Source organism: Dendropsophus ebraccatus, chromosome 4 (assembly GCF_027789765.1).
Source record: "Dendropsophus ebraccatus isolate aDenEbr1 chromosome 4, aDenEbr1.pat, whole genome shotgun sequence".
NCBI classification, from domain to species: domain Eukaryota; kingdom Metazoa; phylum Chordata; class Amphibia; order Anura; family Hylidae; genus Dendropsophus; species Dendropsophus ebraccatus.
In genome coordinates, this window is record NC_091457.1 from 83275878 (window position 1) to 83296142 (window position 20265).

At 40.6% G+C, this 20265-nt stretch overlaps 1 protein-coding gene across 2 annotated transcripts in view; it reads right to left on the reverse strand.

Moving 5' to 3' along the window:
- KCTD15 (potassium channel tetramerization domain containing 15) overlaps positions 1-18259 on the reverse strand; it is a 30284-nt gene extending 12025 nt beyond the window's left edge. The window contains exons 1-3 of one of the 2 annotated variants that reach the window (XM_069968554.1): positions 17851-18259; positions 11852-12027; positions 2478-2622 (exon numbers count right to left, since the gene is read on the reverse strand). In XM_069968554.1, coding sequence (XP_069824655.1) covers positions 2478-2622; positions 11852-12015 — 309 coding nt within the window. In that variant the 5' untranslated portion in view covers positions 12016-12027; positions 17851-18259. Of the gene's footprint in view, positions 1-2477; positions 2623-11851; positions 12028-17533; positions 17809-17850 lie in introns of those variants that run through there. The other variant, XM_069968553.1, reaches the window with a different exon arrangement.
- Between the last annotated feature and the right edge of the window lie 2006 nt (positions 18260-20265).

Consider the following 20265-nt stretch of genomic DNA (forward strand, 5'->3'; position numbering starts at 1 on the left):
TAGGGCACAGTGCCTTAAACAAAGAAACACCAAATGTGTCTCTTGCTTCTGTTTAGCTTAGTCTATTTTGATACATGACGAATTTGCGCAAACATCCCAGCAATGGTTTATTATACTGTACTAGATTTCCTTAAAAGCCATCTCATATAAACCCCTTTCCACTATTGTACATGATTACATTTCTTAATACTTTGTACATGAATCCACTGTACATATATAGTCACCAATGGGTCAAATAGGAATAGTACAGAAAAGAGAAGTGACTGCTGAGTTTTGTTTACTGGTTGCTTAGTAACTATGTACTGCAGAATAATACAGAGAATCCAAGGATAGAAGCCAACAGCAAGTCAGTGATCTGCGCTGCCATGGAGCAAATTATAAACCATACATATTCCTATGAAATGTATTACACCTGGTAGGAGTGAATGATCCAGTCTCATCCTGTAATTAACCAATTCCACCCCCAAACCTACAATATTTATATAGTCACAACTAGACAGATGGCATGAGAATCACTGCACCAACAGGCAGGGGCGGACTAACACTGCCCTGGGCTTTACCAACACAGTGATGTCACTTAATGTTAGTTTCTCAACCAATCAACAACTTATGGCAAGAAACCAACTCTCTGCCTGCCATATGGTGCGGGGCCCATAGCCCTTTAGGCTGATTGGCCTCAAGCACTTTCCAACCTCCTTACTACTTAAACTTTTCAACCAGCAACCACATTCACAATGCTAGACAAACCTGCAGGACAAAAATATTTACATCACTATATCAAAAAGGAAAAGGTTAAATGGGTCATAAGGAAGGTGCCAGTGCAATGACTTTATGCAGCTGGTACTACGTCTGTGTGGTAACTGCAGGAGGGCTAGATGCCAGACAATTGGCAAAGGGGTACCTCCTAAGAGTGGAAGGTTCAAGATTGCCCTGTACATAACTATAGGTGGAATATGCAGAAACTGGGAAACACCAATTGGCCCCTAATGTATGTAGGTAAACAAACCAGTAACTTGCCAATGCATGGCGGGATTTCTAAAACAGAACTGCAGCCTCTAAAGGGTAACTATAAAGTTTTGCAGGCAGCAGGATACTATGAGTAAAAACCTGCCACGCTCCCGATGCAGGCATGCATCAGGTACGGATTTCTTGCAGCAGTGCTTTTGATTGCATTGCACTACCGGCAGAAATCCACACCTGGCAGGTGCCTGCATCAGAAAGCGGCAGGAGTGGTGTGGCTGGTTTTTACACAGCGTATACTGCCTCCCCCAAACTTTATAGTTACCTTTTAATCAGAAGTACTCGTAGGACCATTGCTGCCCGGAACATCTGAAATGATGTCTGTTATTTTAAGAAAGAAAGTTGGTGATGCAAGTCTAACATGTCTATACACTTTAGTGAGCCAGATGTAGGAGACAAACAAACAAAAAAAAAAACAGTGTGCTACAATTGTGCTTGTGCAAGGCTTGTGCAACTACATAGGCATATGTTCTGGTGCATACATTTGTGCCCACAGAAGATGATGCCAAATGAGGTGTGCCTCTAGTCTAACACAGGCTGATATAGAAAATGGCATATGGTGACTGACTGTAAGCTACTTCTTCTGTTATTCTCCTCTTGGCTGTTAGCAGCTCCACTTACATTTACATTCTATAGGCAATGCATCCACACTCAGTAATCTGTAAAGTTTTCCATAGTATTCAAATTTGAACTGTAATTCTGTCAGAACCATTTTGAATATGACAGCAGTATAGTTTTAGGTTTAATTTACACTAAATCGCATATGCTTCTAAACCTTAAAGGAAAAGTCCAGCCCAACCAATAATTCACTGCAGGCAGGGGGTTCGGGAACATAATAAAAATGTATACTTCCCATCTCTATGCCCCTGTAGCACCACATCACCACCTCTCTAACAGTAGCCAGGCTTCATTTTCTCCTCGCTACCTGGTACCTAACGGCCTTGGGGAAAATACCCGCTCAGCCAACCATTGACCGCAGTAGTGTCCCGCCTTATTCACTGAATGGCTGAGCGGTCATTCCTAACGTTGCAGAAGCGGGAGCCAGAAGAGGGTGGCAGGGGTCTGGGAACAGTGATGCTGCGCTACGGGGGCACAGGGACGGCCTGCAGTGGAGTGTTAGTTGTGGCCCGGATTTCTCCTTTAAAGGGGAATCTTATAGAAGATTTATGCTGCTTAAACCACAGGCACAATGAAATTTGGACCAGCTCCACTGATACTGACAACTATGAAGGATGTCTTCCTGGCTTAATATTTAATCTGAAGAACCTCTCATATGTAACCTCCTTTGAGTAAGTGGTGGTTTCATTTGCTGAATACTCACTCTTCTCTCTTTGTTTTATAAATCTGATTGACATATATTTATTTTTTGTAAGGAAAACTCATATAAATATCAGCTCGACAGCTTGCATTATTATAAGATAATATTGCGAATCTTAGAGTTTTCATCACAGCTTTACCTTAAAATCTTCAGGAAGGAGCAACTTTGAAGTTCGTAGAAAACTTAAGATGTAGCGGAAAATTTCCCCATCCCGGTCGATAAAGTAATGCTGTTTTAAACTGTCCAGTACAATGGGTTCTGTGCCATTAAACAGACGACTTATTCTGTGGAGCAGAGAAAAAAAAAACATTCGTTACAAGGGAGAATAAAAACTTTCCCAGATATAACAGCTGATCAGCACATTGTTAAGGGAATAGGATATAACCTTTAAAGACATTGTCTTTAGGTGTCAGTATTATAGTAATTGTATTATTTTTACAATATTGTATACATAAAGCAGTATCATAGTAGCGATATTCTTGTATATAGGAACAGTAGAATAGTAGTTATTCTCTTCTATACAGGGGGCAGTATTATAGTTGTATATAGGAGCATTATTATAGTAGGTGTATTCTGGACATGGGGACAGTATGCTAGTAGTTATGTTCTTCTTCATAGGAGGCAGTACTATAGTATGCATATTCTTACACATAGGGGTTGTACTATAGTAGTTATATTCTTGTACATGAGGGAGTGTTCTAGTAGTTATACCCTTTTACATGTATTATAGTACATAGATTGATCAGTTTCATCATTAAAAAACAACATAAACATAAATAACTATTGTGAAGGTTAAAACCGCTCTGACCCATCAAGACATGAACTCTACAACCCCTCTAAAGGTGTGCTGCTGTATCTGGCATCAAAAAGTTAGTAGTAGTTAGAAGTTGTGAGGTGCAGCCTCTGACTCTTTACCATATTCCTCAAACCATTCCAGAATAATTCTTGCAGTGTGGCCAGAGCATTATTCTGCTGAAAGAGTTCAATTGGAAATACTGTTTTCATGAAGGCTTGTACTTGGTTTACAACAATGTTTGGGTAGGTTACATATTCTAAAGTAACATCTAAATGAATGCCAGGACCCAAATCTTCATAACACGACATTTCCCAGAGTACCACATTGTCTTGGCTTGTTAGCTACTCATAGTGCTTTCCATGCCATCTCTTAGGGTCCATTTACACCAGGGGTCTCAAACTCGCGGCCCTCCAGCTGTTTCAAAACTACAATTCCCATCATGCCTGGGACAGCCAAAGCTTGCTTTGGCTGTCTCAGGCATGATGGGAATTGTAGTTTTGCAACAGCTGGAGGGCCGCGAGTTTGAGACCCATGATTTACACGGAAAGATTACCTGCCAAATATTTGAAGCCAAAGCTAGAAACAGACTATAAACAGGGATCAGGTCATAAAGGAAAGCCTGAGATTTTTCCTCTTTTCAAATCCATTCCTGGCTTTGGCTTCAAACCTTTGGTAGATAACCTGTCAGATAATCTTTCTGTGTAAATTTAAGTGACACAGATATATCCAGCTGTCCAAAAGACCAGTTCTCCCTCATCTATTGCTCTATGACTTAGTTATGGTGCTCACGTCGACTACAGGCTTTTATGGTGGTAGACACGGATCATCAGAGGCAGTCAGACTGTTCCGCTACTCTGCAGTCCTGTATACCGCTACCTGGTATGCACTGTGTCTTCTGACACCTTTTTATTTATTTGGCAATTTGTACTACACTATTTCTGTGGGGTTGGACTAGATACGCTAGCCTTGCCTCCCTATTTGCATGAATTTTGGATGCTATCTTTTCATAGGTACTAACCACTAAATACAAGAAACACCCCATATGACCTACTGTTTTGGAGACATTCTTACTCTGTCATCTATCCATCACAATTGTGCCCTGGTCAAAGTCACTCAATACATCACCTTTGAGAAGCAGCTGTTCAACTACTTCTTTAATGTATCACATTCTACAACCAATGGTGCCATTGACATTGATAATCATTTCATTGGTTTTAAAGCGACTTTGTACCCACAATCTGCCCCTGCCCCAAACCGTCCTAAAAACAACTTTTTAAACAGCCCTGTGTAAAATTGGCGTGGCCTAGAGTGACTGTGCCCCAGGCTTGCATCACCCCTCCATCCCTCCTCCCAGCCCTCTTCACCATTTGGAATGCCCCATGCATGATTTCTCCTAATCATCACTTGTCTGAAAACATGTGTTGGATCATTAAGGCCCATGGGCAGTGTTCAGACAAGTGATGAATGGGAGAAACCCTGCCCGGGGCATTCGTAATGATGAAAAAGGCTTGGAGGAGGGGTGGTGCAAGCCTAGGGCACCGGTACTCTAGGCAACAGCAATTTGACACAGGGCTGCAAGTTTAAAAGTTGTTGTTTAGGACAATAACTGCATCACCTGCCAAACGGACCCCAGGACAGATTAAAAGCAGCTTTCTGACGGTACAAGCAGTTTGGGGGGGGGACAACTCTATCTTCGTGTGCAATATAGCGAAGCCATTTGTTCAGATAGTGCCAGCTTCTGTCTCTACCTTGTTTTCAATTATAGGCATTATATTGTTTTAGCAGGGAGCAGCATTATAGACATTTTATTGTTATAGTAAGCAGCAGTATTATAAACATTATATTCTTATAGTAGGGAGCAGTATTATAGACGTTATATTCTTATAGCAGGGAGCAGTATTCTTGTTCCTATATTATATTGTACAGTATGTATTTATATGTATCCTTAGTGCTCTTGATAAATGTTGAGCAGATACATAAATCTTGCAGAAAAAAACTGAATGTGAAATATTAGTATACATGTTAGGGTTTATTTACATCTGTTAAGACCCTCTACTTGGAGAATCTTCTGCCATATTCCTCTGACAGGAGGCTGTACGGTATCTACTGAATGGGTATATGATAATATTTTTTCAATAGGCTCCCATTGGAAAAGCAAACAAGTAAAATAAAATATAGTATAGTATTTTATTGTGCACCATTGTATGGCTTAATATACTGTAGTTTACTTTTATTTACTATACCAGAAAAAAAGTAATCTACAGCATGCTACTCTGGTATATGCCAGTTCAGCATGTGCCTATGTATATGGTTAACAAGTACACCTAAAGCTTTTCTGTCGAATCTGTCAAACATTGGGTCAAAATGAGATGTGACTATTTAATGACCTGAAATTATGGTTTCCAGGCCCTCTGTCCTTTTCCCAATTGGTTTGTGACTTGATGGTGGTGTTTAGCTAAGTGTCCAGGGTTACTCTTTGTAGACTCACACATTCAGTTGTGCAGCACAAAGCAGCAGCAGTAGTGGCATCTTTTTGCATCACTCATTTGTGTAATAGGCAGTGAAGTCTCTGATTTCTGATGATAATTTCAGCACCGCAGAGAGGACTCCATCCCCTCCCCCATCTCATATGCAGCTTTGCTACACATGATACACATGTTACAGCTGTAACACTAGGTCAATAGCCCCTGGCTTTGAATCTCATCAAGCTTTGGGCAATCTGCTGCCCACGTTTTCTATAGATTTCAGCAAACAGTAAGAAGTATTCATCTCTGAACATCTAGTATAATATTCACAGGGGCAGGCCTACTCTATTACATTCTGATATGTGTACAATGATGAGGATGTCACCCTACACCCACAAGCCGTTCCATAGACTGTAAAGTTGATGTGATCTGTATTAGAATAGAAGGCAATCTCACCCGTCAGATTTCCACCATGCCAAATGTGAAGCAGGCCATATAGTACCTAGCAATAAATAGAATTTGTGTGTCTGTGATAAAACGATTGGCCACAAATTTCTAGTGTTAAAATATGTTTGCACTGTGTTCACATAGTTTATTTCTATACTACATATGCTTTACATACTGTTTAAACTGAACCAAATTATTTAAGGCATAATGATTGCTAAGAGTACACTATAATCCTTACCACCAATAGTATGTGCAGGCCTGTTGTGCTGTAGTGCTCTTACACATGGCTACATTACAGACCTCTATCTGATGTTATAAAGATCGTGGCATGTTCCATCATATGTTGTATCATAAAGGTATTCTCTCCACAAAACCAAAGAATACAGTGCCATACAGAGGCACCATAACAAAGGCTTAGAGCTCCATCATTTGTGTGCATGAGGCCTACGCTACAGCTAGATAGATACCAAGCTCAGAAAATTGTTCTTTGCATATTGCATTTTATATGCAGTCAAATGGCACTTTACAGTCTATGGTGCACTACATTGCAAAACATGTTTGCTGTGCGGTTTTTTAAAATTGCATTTGAGTGTTTTTAGCATTTGTGGTGTGTGTTTTTTTTTACACATAGCATGCTCTAGGTATAGCGTCCATAAACTTTTTTAAGTGTCACAATAAAAAGTTTAAAAAAAATAAAATATATATATATATATATAGAGAGAGAGAGAGAGAGAGAGAGATTATTAAAAACAATTGTGTAAACATTCATAAAAATGCCTTGAAACACATGTTTTTACAACCTATAAAAGACAGCTCATGGCTGTGGTTGCACAAACTGATGTCACTTATATTTGCACTAAAAGTAAGGTGCAATCCCTGCATATACTTTGTTATCCCATAGTGCTCTCCTAGGTTTGCAGCTGCAGTTATTTGTAGAATGCTATTGAGGGTTTTAGCATGAAACAAAACACAGAAGGCAATATTCAACAAAGAAGGTTGGAGTTTTCACAGATCTCTTAAGGCCTTTGCCTTTTGCACTCATACAGATACACTGGCTGGGTCATCAGACCTGAGGTGTACAGCAGCAATCTCATTTTTCATACTTTTTCTAATATATATCTTCCTAAAATTAATATTTAACTCAACAAGGAAGCAAGCAAGAGAGTCCGGGGGAGGAATAATTACCTCTTAGGATAAGGAATGCCTGAAGGACTTTGTGCAGAAGACAAGATTTTAAAGGCTAGAGGATGTCGGTGGTTGCAAAGTTTCATAAAACAGGACTTAGGTTTATAATAAAAGATATATAACACCTATTATGGGATAGAGGATAAAGACGATCATTTTAAAGGGCCACTAATCCCATTAGCAGTTTATTCATAGTGTTATGGGGAGAGTTGAGAAGCCATTGCCACATCAGACATTAAAGACACAACCACACAATATTTATGATTGCTTGGGGTCCATAAGAGGTCTACACAGTTGCACAAACAGCCCAGACCACTTGCTTGACTGTTTCCATAACTCTCACAGTGGAGAGATTCACACACTCACATAGGTGGTCCCCTTTCCCTATTCATGGTCACCTTTATAGACCAACTTTATTCTATGAAAACAACCCTATATTCTGTGGATAGCCTCAGCATAGCCTCAGCCCCTGGCTCCACACAGCTGTGAAGCTAGAAAACTCAGGTCCATAGATTGCATTGTGTAGCGGCTATGTCATGTCACTTTATTCATATGGGTCATGACTGCTGCCAGGGCTTCTTGCTCTATATGTTTTTTCACGTAGTCTCGGTGGATTTGCTGGACAGCTGATGGGATGGGGTTCAGGCAATGCTGGCCCCTCCAGAGGATATGTTGTCAATGATGTTTTCTTGTAAAACTTTTTTATTTAGGGTACAAACCCACTTGACATATTTGCTGCGTGAATCAGTCTTAAAAATAAGCAGGCAAAACGCAGGTTGGCTTTATACAATTGTTCTGCGTTAAAATACGCAACTGCGTATTTTTGAAGTGTGAAGCTACATGCGTTTTTTCGCACAGGTTGTTAACAACTGATGCTTTGCTAACAACAAGCTTCACGCTTCAAAAATACGCAATTGCGTATTTTAACGCAGAACAATCGTATAAAGCCAACCTGCGTTTTGCCTGCTTATTTTTAAGACTGATTCACGCAGCAAATACGTCAAGTGGGTTTGTACCCTTACACCTGTTTCTGAGGAAACTAGGTGGCTACTGATATGGCTGACATAAGGGGTTAGCCAGCACTACATGGCCACCTTCTTCCAGAGACAACACAACTCTTGTCTTCAGTTCATGTGTGGTTTGCAATAAAGATCCATTCACTTCAATGGAAATGAGTAACAAAACCCCACCCAAACTGGAGACAAGAGAGGGTCTGTCTCTTGAAGAAAGTGGCCATTTTTGTGCAGCGCTGGATAACCCCTTTAATGAGGTGGCGCTTAGCCTTTCCTGACTCCTAAATAAGATTTCCCCCATGTCACACAGATTTACACCCCTTGCTCCCTTACTTTTTCCTAAAAATTTTGACGTTCTGATGTTTAGTAGTAATTAGTAAACTAAGTATTATTAAATAAAGTGTCCTCTGAAATAGAAATAGGCCAGTTGTTCCTTCTAAATCAGGACACTGAACCACCCAGTATGGGCTACTAATGGTTCTCTCTGTAATTATATATACAGGTGAGGTTCTGAGCACAGTACCTGTAATTACAGGTGATCATCAGTTTACATGGGAGCTTGGTTTCAGCCTCTCCCTTATGACAGCACAATTGTTACCTTGCGCAGCACACTCACTAGTGTAAACACTGAGACTCTTGCACAACATTCATCCTGCCATTTGCTGGTCGAATACAGTTTTTGATCCAATGAAAAAAGGAATGATTTAGGAGCTGGGTGAAAATCCAATCTTTAAAGTCTTTATTGAGTAAGAACATCACACTCCATAAGTCCACATCTGTATCTTCTTTTATAAAGTTTTTGATTCATCCTCTTCCTTCTGTCAGAGTGTTAGTGTTCTATTCAGCCCTTTCTGACTTACTGTATATCACTTTCTGGGAAAACTAGATGACAACCAGTATTGCCATCATTCGCAGCCTCACCAATGGCAAATCAGAAAAAAACAGACCTGGGAAAAGCTGAATAGTAACCCCTTTGGGATCTATTTCGGGGGTCATATGGGTGAACCCAAAGAGATCTCTTGGATGACTACTCCTTTTCTGGCATCCTGTGAGGGTATATGGGCATTATGGTGGTGGGCCACATGCCATCTCTGTGAGCAACAGTGGCTTATCCAGTATGTACAGCTACATTTCCCCTGTAGTGTCTGAAGTGTATGGGCAGACATAGGCGTCTGGGCGATAATGGCTGATCACTAATTGTTAGGCTAGACCTATTGTCATCAGTTGATTACAAGAGGTGGTCTTAGTGATTCAGCAACTTTAACATTAATTTAGAATATGTTTAAATAATTTGTCCTGGCTTACTCTCCCATAGATATTGAGCATGAAAAGATGCTACTATGTGTATGGTGCTAGGTTGCTAAAGCAACTGAATAATGCCCAGTGAGTATCTAGCACAGGTCCTATTAATTAGACTTGGACCTATGTACAATACTGTCTAGGTCTTCTGTTCTCCATGCCTGATATGAGATCAGATGAGACACCTTAATAGTATGTTAGATAACCAGTATTGAACTGTCCTATTAAACATTTCTGTTCCTACCTGAGTCCTCCATTGCTATTAATAAGAAATCAAATGTGCTTTTACCCTCTGGAGAACCCTACTAACCAATAACATAACACCCATTAAATATCCTTTGTGCGGTAACTTGTGAGCTGGAATATTTTAATCCCTATATTAAGGTCATTGGGGAAAGAGCCACAAAACACCCAAGCTAGGGAAATGCAAAAATAAATTTAGATTCAATAAAACTGTACACGTGGCTGCTGGATAAAATCCATTTAGTTTGTGTTATTTATCTGCCTCCAGTGTTTGCCTAGCAAGACACAAGCCATTTCTATGTTTTTTCGTATAACATTTAAAAGTGGTATTAAGCCACAACATATAAAGCAGTGTTCACCAACCTGTGGCTGTCTAGCAGAACTGCAAATCCCAGCAGGCTCTTATAGCCTCAGGCAACAGCCGGACAGCCAAAGGTTGCAAACAACTCATATAGTGCTTTCTTATAGATGCAATTCTAGAGGTATGCCTTACCCCGGATAGTGTAATTCTCACAACTCGATATAAGGGGTTGTAATGTCTGCAAGTCTTGCCAAACATCTGGCAGTAAAGTTATGTTCCTAATTACCATGCAGAAAGTATGTCGCATACACTGAACTGCCATCTCTCCCAGGGCTGCTGCAGATTTTCCTTAATTTTTTTTGTTTTTCAGAATCCCATGGTAGAAAAAAAAAACTAAAAGCGTCTAACTATGACCTTGCTTAGTGGAAGGGAATGGTTACAGTTTAACCAGAAAGAAAATTATTCAAAGAAGTCAATTACAACCAGTGAGTAACCTGGCTTGGCCGTTTCTTAATATGTTTGTGTACAGGCGTGTCAGACATAACCGGAAAACACAGCAAAGTCACCCTCCTGTCTCCGCCGCCATAATGTGAACGCTGCTAATTAGAAAACTAATTGGAAACACGGAGCTAATGAAAAAAGCCTGTCTACGGTCATACAGCTGTGGTTCAGGGGAGGGGGCAGGCAGGACTAGTAAATAGAAAGTTTTGGGGATCCGCCAACAACCTATTATTACGGGATCCCCAGGAGGGAAACTAAACATAAAGTTTGTGTGCAAGTGAATGAATGAATCTATTGTTTCCTGGTATCAGCCATTTTATACAGGAGGAGAGAGGGTGACTGTAGTATTCTTCATTGGGATTTCAGTATTCATCAGTCCAGGAAAAAAAAAACTTTTTCCAATGATCACTGCTTTGTCACTTATATCTAAAAACTTTTAAAAAAACAAACATACATTTAGATAGTTGTAGACTATCAGCTCCCGGTCTCAATGGAAAACGGAAACTAAAATCAGCCAGCGGATTGGCTCTTGGGCTCCATGTCAGATATAACAGAGCTATACTTAGCCTACTCTTTTATTTTATCTAAAAATTTTATTTTGAATCTATTTACCCTTCTGGAAGTCAATAATAGGTGAAAATTTAGTCTGAAATTTTATCCAAAAAGGAAAAATCTCAAGTTTATTTTTATTCCTTCATTTAGATAAAAGACAATTATGTTAAAAGTATATTGTCATTTAATTTAAAGTTGTATGGTCTTACAACTTGACTGTGTGGAAGTTTAGGAATATTGGAGGGTGAGCCACACAGGGATAGTGCAGTATGTGAGGCCCAGTAAAGTCAGGGCTTTCTTATGTGCATACAGGGCGCTGAGGTATGTCTACAATAAATAGATGCAGCAGAACATTGTACAAGATTATGCGCTAAGTTTACCTTCACCCATGTGTACAAGAACTGATAGCAAGTGATATCACACTGACTTATGACAAATCACAAACTCTGCTTTGCTCTATGAATTGTAAAGTATTCCGAATAACTGCAGAGAAATTCTTTTTTCACCCATGATGTAAAAATATCCAACCTCCAAAAATCTTTAATTGAGCTATGAAATCCCTTGGTAATGGTTACAGAGCAAGTCCATGACATACTCCAGTGTCTGGGAGTCAAAAGAGGACAAAGAGTGATACTAAGAGAACAGTCTGATCTTGGCACAATGGAATATTATCATTAATTTACACATGCAAATGAAGAGATGTGTCCTTACCTTGAGTCTGGATACTTGGTCAGGGTGGCCAGGCTGCTTGTGTACATGTGTCCCCCCACGTCAATATGCACAGGTGCATTGGATTTGGTAAGCTGCGCTGGGAGAGGTATTCCTTGTGCAGCCAAGGGAGAGACCGGGGAGCGGGTGAGAGAAAGACGGGACATGCTGCTTTCCTCCTTGATAGCAAAGGAAAAAAAAAAAAGAGTGCTCTTTCAGTACAATGACTATTATGTTATAGATGTGATCACAAATCTAATCAGATCATTCCTGCATCCGCCTGATCATACATACAGCGTACAAATTACAAGCCCTGCCGCAATTAAATGTATTTGCATGGGTTTTTTTAAGTACCAGAGGGTAGGTGGAATATGCTTATTAGCAATAAGAAATCAGGAACATTTTTTTTCTCCTTCTTCTTCCTTTCCAAGGTGTCAGCCTCAAGGGGCACAAAACAAACTGCAAAATTCTAATTAGAGGTCGTGGGCTTATGTGTTAGATGTGAAATATCCCCTGACAAACGGAGAACCAATTTGTGAATTGAGATTCAGGGGTTTTTTGCAAGTGCGTCTCAATAACAAGACACCTCTAAATTAGTGACTTCCTCGGTACCCGAGGCATTTATTTGATACACCGAGGTACATTTCACATCCATTCACCTACTGTAACATCTTGCAGCCTTTACCTACTGTACCTGGGTGCAACAAGAAAACAACGCCAAGCACAATATGACATTTCAATTTGGTGGAGAAAAGTTGGAGGAAAGTATTAAGAATGTTTGATGAATCTACCTGCCAGCACCAATTGGCAGAGGTTAATGCTAAGAATACCCAAGACTCCAGTCCTTTGATGTATGCATAAAAATGTAAATTGTTACCAGCTGCTTGATTTAAAGTACAAGACACTAAACTAAAGTTATCCGTGACCTGTATATAGTACGAAGCGGCTAACCCTTTGAGAGACAGGGTCCTAATGCCACCTTCTACTATTCACAGTATGTAAACGTAGCAGAGCTGAATTTGTCTGATTTTTGTTATGGAGATTTATGAGTAGCTTGAACTGGAGTCCAATGGAAAATCTCAGAAAACACATTGTGTGCCATATGATAAATTGAGCTATGTCATGTCTGAGGGGATTACACCTGAGCAGTATACTGATGCGGCATTGATATTTAAGATTGTGACAATATAAGCCTGAGTGGAAACTTTTGTGCTCAGGGCTACCTTTACCTTGCTTTCATGCCACTTCCATCTGCTAGAATACATTGATAAATTAAGAAATAGTCAGTTCCTTTAAATGTGTCAACTCCATCAATAATCAATATATAAACTGACTGATCGAGGCTAAACCGAACCCTGCCCCATTTATATACACACTTAATACCATGCTATCACACTAAAGCAGGCTCTGCTACATCCGTATAAACAATACCATACCATTGTTTTCTTTGTACCGTCTAATAAACTTTAGAGTCACAATTGGATCCAAGTTTGTGGCTGGGTTCACACCTATTATTTTGGTCATTTCGATCTGTATATTTATCAAAACCAGGAGTGGAACCAACACAGAGAAAAATTATACTGGAAAGGTTTTTGACTTTTTCTGTGTTTTCCACCCACTCCTGGTTTTGGTAAAAATACTGTGTGTGAACCCAACCTAAATCTGTACATCCCTAACAAACAGTGGGGCACAGGTACAACAATCCTCATCTTTCATTGAGGAGCATCAAGAAAGAGCAGGAGTAACATGAAAAAGTAATACATAATGCACTACAGCAGGTGGGACAGGTGGCAAGACATTTGCACATATATTTATTACAGTTCTAGGTACTTAGAAATATCCCAAAATAAATGGTGTGTCCCATCCTACAATATCAGCCTTTCTAATATATGAGCGATCTGAACCCAAATTGCTGGCCAAAGGAATTCCGGGGAGATTGCACTTTACAGATGAGATGCACGTCTGCACCTTTTTTCTATAATGGCCACAAATAGCGAACTGTTGAGGAAGTTAGAAGGAAGAAAATGAGGCCAAATGGTATGGAATTATACTCACCATATTGGCTGCCCAGGTTTTCGTAATTGACCCCTAGCATGGTGTACCTCTGAAGGGTGAGAAGTGTATTTACATGGTGTCTTTTTGCAGAGGTTTGTCACAAGGCTCAGCTAACAGCTTTTTTGCCACAATTTTTTTTTTACAAAATTTCATGTGCCATATGTGACATGTTAATGTACTATTGAGAATGTAAAAACATCAATGTTTTATCTTTTACAGTTGCCTCCTGCATAGCGACAAGACACATTTTAAGGTAAGTGAGTTCTTCATTTTACATCTATTTGTAGAGTTCTTTTTGTTGTACATAACAAGCATCTGAAAGCCTGGTATGGCAGAGCCATATAAAGGTCACTGTGATCACTCCCAGATAATGCACTAGCTCTTCCTAGCACATAAGAGATGACAGCTTGTGATACAGGAGGTGTGTGACTCTTTACAAACTCCCCTCTTCTACATGTACTGATTAAAGTTATATGGTCACTATAAAACTATGTGATATATTGTGCTTCATCCTCACAAATACAATTGAACACGTGGGTGTTTCCTAGTCACTTCATTTATTATACATAGTTTATATAGTATACAATAGGATCAATATAGAGTGCAGTGTAAAAAAAAATCATTGCATAGTTCAGACACAATAGCAGCAGCCATAGGGCTTTTTTGTGTCACAAAAGTATACAGTGAGTATACAGGGAATTTGTCCATTGGGATAACTTTCCTGAGTTAAAGTAATGTTGTAGGATTGCATGCCATGCAGTGTAAAACTTCAGATCACAAATCATAACACCATAAACTGAGCCAAATGACAATTCTGCCCTGCTACATCTCTGATATATACAACATTTCTATGAGTCATACGATTCCTACAATACAAGCATGAGTGTTAGCTCCTGTGGTCAGGGCTACCTTCACCTTCCTTTTATATCATATTGACCTGTTAGTAATCAGTCAATAAAATTGTATAGCCTGACAATAAACCTTATATAAAATGACTGGCGGAGAGACATACTGCCACAGTGTGTATTAAACCAAATAGACTCTGTACAATATAACATGTTGCTCATGTACTCTGGAAAGGTCATTTACCTGAATAATTCACCAATCTAGATTAGAAATGTATAAGGCCATTTACAACTAATGAGCATGCAGTCATCTGCCACAATACCTGTAGGCTGCACTCCTATAGGGGTTTACTATTCACCTTTACAGACTGTTAAATAGGTGCAATATCCAACATATGTACAAGGTAAAATTGAGCATTACAGAGTAGCAAAATCCCCCCTCCCCCTTTTATGTTGTAATGTTAAATGAACAAATTATGTAAGAATAATTAAAAATACATTTCCCATCAATACCATGATGTTACCCACTTTTCCTCTTCCAGAAGACACTGCAGAATTGGGCATCCCATGCATCTTGTAGGCCCTTTGGGTACAGAAATAGGGAATGGTTGTCAGGACCACTGTTTCTACCTAGAGCTGCAGACTGCAGGTAGTAGTGTCTTGGAGTGGACTGTCTTATCTGAGGGGGGTTATCTGTCAGGACTGATGAAAAGAATCTCCCACCTATTCATAAAACAATGTCACTGAGCCAAACACAGATGCTTGCTTACTTGCCCCCGGGAGTAGAGGGCCCCCACCTCCCTGGCTCAGAGTGGGTTAAACACAATTGCATTAGTAACCAGCGACTTTAATTGTATAAAAAGGAGGGTGGTCTTCTGCACAAATTGGGTGACGGCTGAACTAGCTGGGGGCAAAACCAATACACCCAGGTCTTCAAATAATGTGAAAGGGTTTTTTTTTTTCTGGGTCTTGTTTTTCCCTCCTCCAGCACATTGAGTTCTATGAAAAGCCAGATTATCTTCCCCCTGTCTTTGTGGAGGTAACTGCACAAATGTTGCTTGTAAAAGCTATTTGCCCATGTAAAGTGAAGCCATAGCACGCTCATTTACACACAAAATGACTCTGTGTCCCATTGTGCACACAGTTGTTTCGCTCTCTAGGGGTGATTAAACTTGCTATGTCGCTGCAGCTTGAGAAGATTTCAAGAAATCGTTTCTCCATGAAGTTGCCTCTTTGCTTAAGCTGTTATTTTAACCATAAAAGGTAAACAGAAGGCATTTTTTTTTCTTTCTTTCTTTTTTTTTTTTGTTGGAGGGAGAGAGAGCTCTATTCAAGGCTTCATGCCTGGGGCAAAAGCCCTACAGCAAGGAATGTTGAAAGAGGAGAGAAAGAGAGAGAATATTCCAGGGTGTTGTCTTCATAGCACAAAAGCCTACAGGAATATTCCTCATTTACTACACACACAAATGGATGATGCATTTAGATCCCACTTCAAAAGTCTAAGAAGTATTACTGGGCGTATGAAGTTTGTTCCCACCTCTGCACATGGCTGCAGGCCCTGGTAACTCATACTGCTATAGTCTGTGGAAACCATACAGAAAGACTGGCTGGGGGTGAAAGGTTCCTGAAATACCCCCAGCATCTATGACGAACAGTGGATTGCAAGAGTCTAATAGTAAAAATATAGGGAGAAAACAGGCGTTGTGGAAGATAATAAGTTATCAGGGATACATGCAGCAACTTCAAGTTCACAGTGACTGAATACTAATAACAACATTTTGTGACTTGGGTTAACCCATACATTGCCTTATGAGAGTACTGATAGCATGAGCCACAAACTTTATGAGCAGTCAGGGGTCATGATGTGACCTCACTCTTAATCAGTAAGGCAAGCCACAGATTAGTAACCGAGTCATTCTGCAGACCTTACTATGGTCATTGTGTCTTTAATGATGAGGAACCAATGGACATCAGACATGGGTTGGGGTTGACCCCTACACTGCCACAGAAGGTTGATGCAAATAGTTACACTACTGGGTTTATGAGCAGTTTTACCACTTCTCTTTGTGTGGTGAAGAGGGCTCTGTCCTCAGATTTTTTACTCTTCCCAAACACCTAAACACCTTTATTGCTTCAGACCAACAAAGTCTTTTGGGAGCTGCTTACTAATGTTCATAGTTCACCAGATGCAAGCCATAATATGCAGCCGTGTTCCTGACTACTCTGTATGTGGCCAGAAGACAAAAGCTTCTGACCTTTGGAAATCTGGAAATGTTGTCAGACAGGCTGAAATGTATTGCCGGTTTTTGCCGTAAAAATTCCTAGAGATTATTTTGGTTACAACGGATACATTTTTGAAATATCAATGATTGGGTCAGGTCAAAGGAAAATCTTAAAAGCTTCTTATAAATGACATATATTTAAATCTACCTATCTATCTATGGATTATAACTACCCAAGGCGCCACTTCTGCCCCTGAGCTGCCATCAGCCCAGCAGCAGGGGACCCAGTGACACACGTCCTTACACAAAACTTTTGGACAGGAGGAAGTGGATGAAAACTCTCAGTTCCACTTGTCTCCCCTTGTGTTTGTCAAGATAAGACCCTGGACCACTCCATGCTTTTATCCCTTTCCGTCTGCTTCCTGTACATATGCACCTCTAGAACCTCCCAAACCTCAAACAAAACCTTCGACACCCTCTTTTGTCACAATTCAAAAGGCAATACAAATGGAAACAATACATAGGAACATATAATGCAAGAGATGAAAGCTGATAGTACTTACTGCAGGCATCACACACACAGACTGACTCCTATACTCAAAGCAGGATGAATGCATGCACAAGACACCAGGATGTGGGCACATGACCCCCCAGCTAGGATTAGGGGTCTCCCCCTCCCCTTCATCTGCTGCCATACCACCTCCAGATCACCAACATGCCAGTAGAGTGCCTTATAGCATTAGCAGTATACTCTGCCTCCATCCTGCAGGGCTCACAGAGCCTGCACATGTTGCTGGGGAGCCTGCAGCAGGAATCGGGGTGCTCCTGTGCCCCTGCGCTTCCAAGTCACTTTTTCAGCAAGCCCTTCCTCCTCTCTTACCTTGATCCCGGCCAGATCTTTTCCTCCTCCTCCTCCTCCTCTTCTTCTTCTTCTTCCCTGAGTGCCTTGTGCTCTCCCCGGAACAGTGGCTCCCTCTCTTTGCTGGGCGCCCCCCAAAGCCCTTGTGCAGCCTGGAGACTAGAGAGGAAGGAGTGTGAGCTGCAGGAGAATGGAGAGGAGGAGAGAGATTGCGCTGCTCACTCCTAGCTCTGGGCTTCCAAACGCCTCCAGGGCAAGGATCAGCTCCAATGAAGTGGCCCAGCTCTGCCCCCCCCTGCCTTCTCTGAGAGGTGCCCCCTCCAGTGCCAGCTGTGGGATAGCGGTGTGTGCGGGGATCACCGGGCTCCTGCCAGGGCTCCGGCTTCAGCAGCAGCAGCAGACGAGGCTCAGGCAGAGAGAGGGAGAGAAAAAGCTGATTTTAATCATTGTCATTTCGTCTGATGTAATTTTTCCCCGGGCACTTTCAGCGAGGCATAAATTTTCAGTTCCCAAATAAGTAACACAGGGCACGTTTCTCACATCCTTTGACTTTGTGTGTTACAATTGCTACAGCTACACTAGAACTTGCTGCAAAACTTAAGGGGTTTATAAGGGGGGAGTGGAGAGTGCTCTCTTTCTTTACCTATATCCTAAACTTACCCTGCACATGGTACAAAAATAAAATATAGATTTTAAACAATTTGATGCACACTTTGGCTTTGTCACTAATATATATATATATATATATATATATATATATATATATATATATATATACATTCATAGTAGTGACAGCCATTGAGAGTTTATGGAGACAGATATATAGTTTCCAGTTTAGAAATGTATCCCATGTGCCATCATATTTTGATATTTTTTACCATCTTCTTGTAATTGATTGTATGGCAATGCAGGTATTAACCTTGTTCGAACTATTTATCATACCAAACTGTAGTGAGAATGTAGCGAAATGTCTGACCATAATAGAAATACATACTGTATTATACCCATTCACGCAATTTATGCCCTTTTCAGCTGTTGTGATCATTCTCTCCCCCCCCCCCAAAAAAAAAAAAAAAAAAGTTTTGATTTTCTCAATTCCAGTTTCTGATTTTAACCCTGTACAACCTGAACATTGTTTAGACTCACGTTAAATATATACCAACACCCCCCTTCCCCCCCCACGGGGGCTTTAATTGTTCTTGAATTTCCTAATGTGACTTTCCCTCCGCCTTATTTTAAGGTACTATATTTACTCTCCAGATCGCCCCCAAATTACCCTTTTCTCTTCCCTCCCTAAGCTACCCCCCCCCCCCCCACACACACACACAGTTCCCCCCTCCCCAAGTTCTCTTTTCAGCCTCTCTTCTGCTAATGGTTGGCATTAGACTTCCTCCAGGCCATTAATACCAAATGACGTCTATGGACAGGCTTTGTGCTATTGCAAAATGCACCCTCTGTACTAGCCCCTGGCTAAACGCGCCATTTCAATTATAGAGCACGGCTAGCTGGAGATGTCTGCTATGAAGATCTCCCATGCAGATACTTCACATCCCCCCACCCTCTATCCCTGGCATCTTTGACAGGCTTTGTAGCCTCTGTTCTTTTGACAAGACATAACAAAAAGAGGGGAAAAAAAAGAATAAAAATAAGTTTCAATAAACACCAAAACTTTTGCACATGGTCAGTTTTGGGAACATTTGTTTCGTTCTCCTCCTAACATTCTTTATAATATGGTCACCTTAAAAAGAAACTTAGAAAAGTGAGGCTGCGTAAGCTCTTTTAAAGGATCACGTCACAGTTCATAACAATAACAATGAGCTTTTTCTAAATAATCAAATCTATGTAAATATTTCTGGTGAGTCCAAGAACTGGAGACCTGTTAGAGAAAACGATGATTATAGGGGTAGGGAATTTTGAGGGGGGACATCCTATGCTTTCATCCCATTGAAGAACACTACAGTCAGCCTTTCTGAGCCAAAATGGCTGATAAAAGGGAGCAAAGGATCACACTTACAGCACATAGACATTGTCTGTAGGTTTAGTGTCTCTATAAAGCTGCCATTGTCTGTAGGTTTAGTGTCTCTCTAAGCTGCCAGCCATTGAGTAGCATTTTATAGCCATTTATCAGTATGATTCTAGATGACATTTTGATAGACAAGGGCTGCAAACACCCCAGACTGAGGGGGGTATAGCCTCCCACTGTCCGGATAGTCGGCCTCTGCTTCCAGGGATTTCCTACTGAGGAGTGGTTGCATTCTACACCACTTACATCACTAATCTCTGCTGCACATCTGGGGATGTGGCTTTGATATGTATAGTTTTCACTTTTTGTGCTTGTAGTAGTGGTAACATCATAATACTATGAACATCTCATTCCCAAATTTCTTGATCGTCAGCACCAACTAGTGTCAAAACCTTGCAAGTGCAACCACTCTG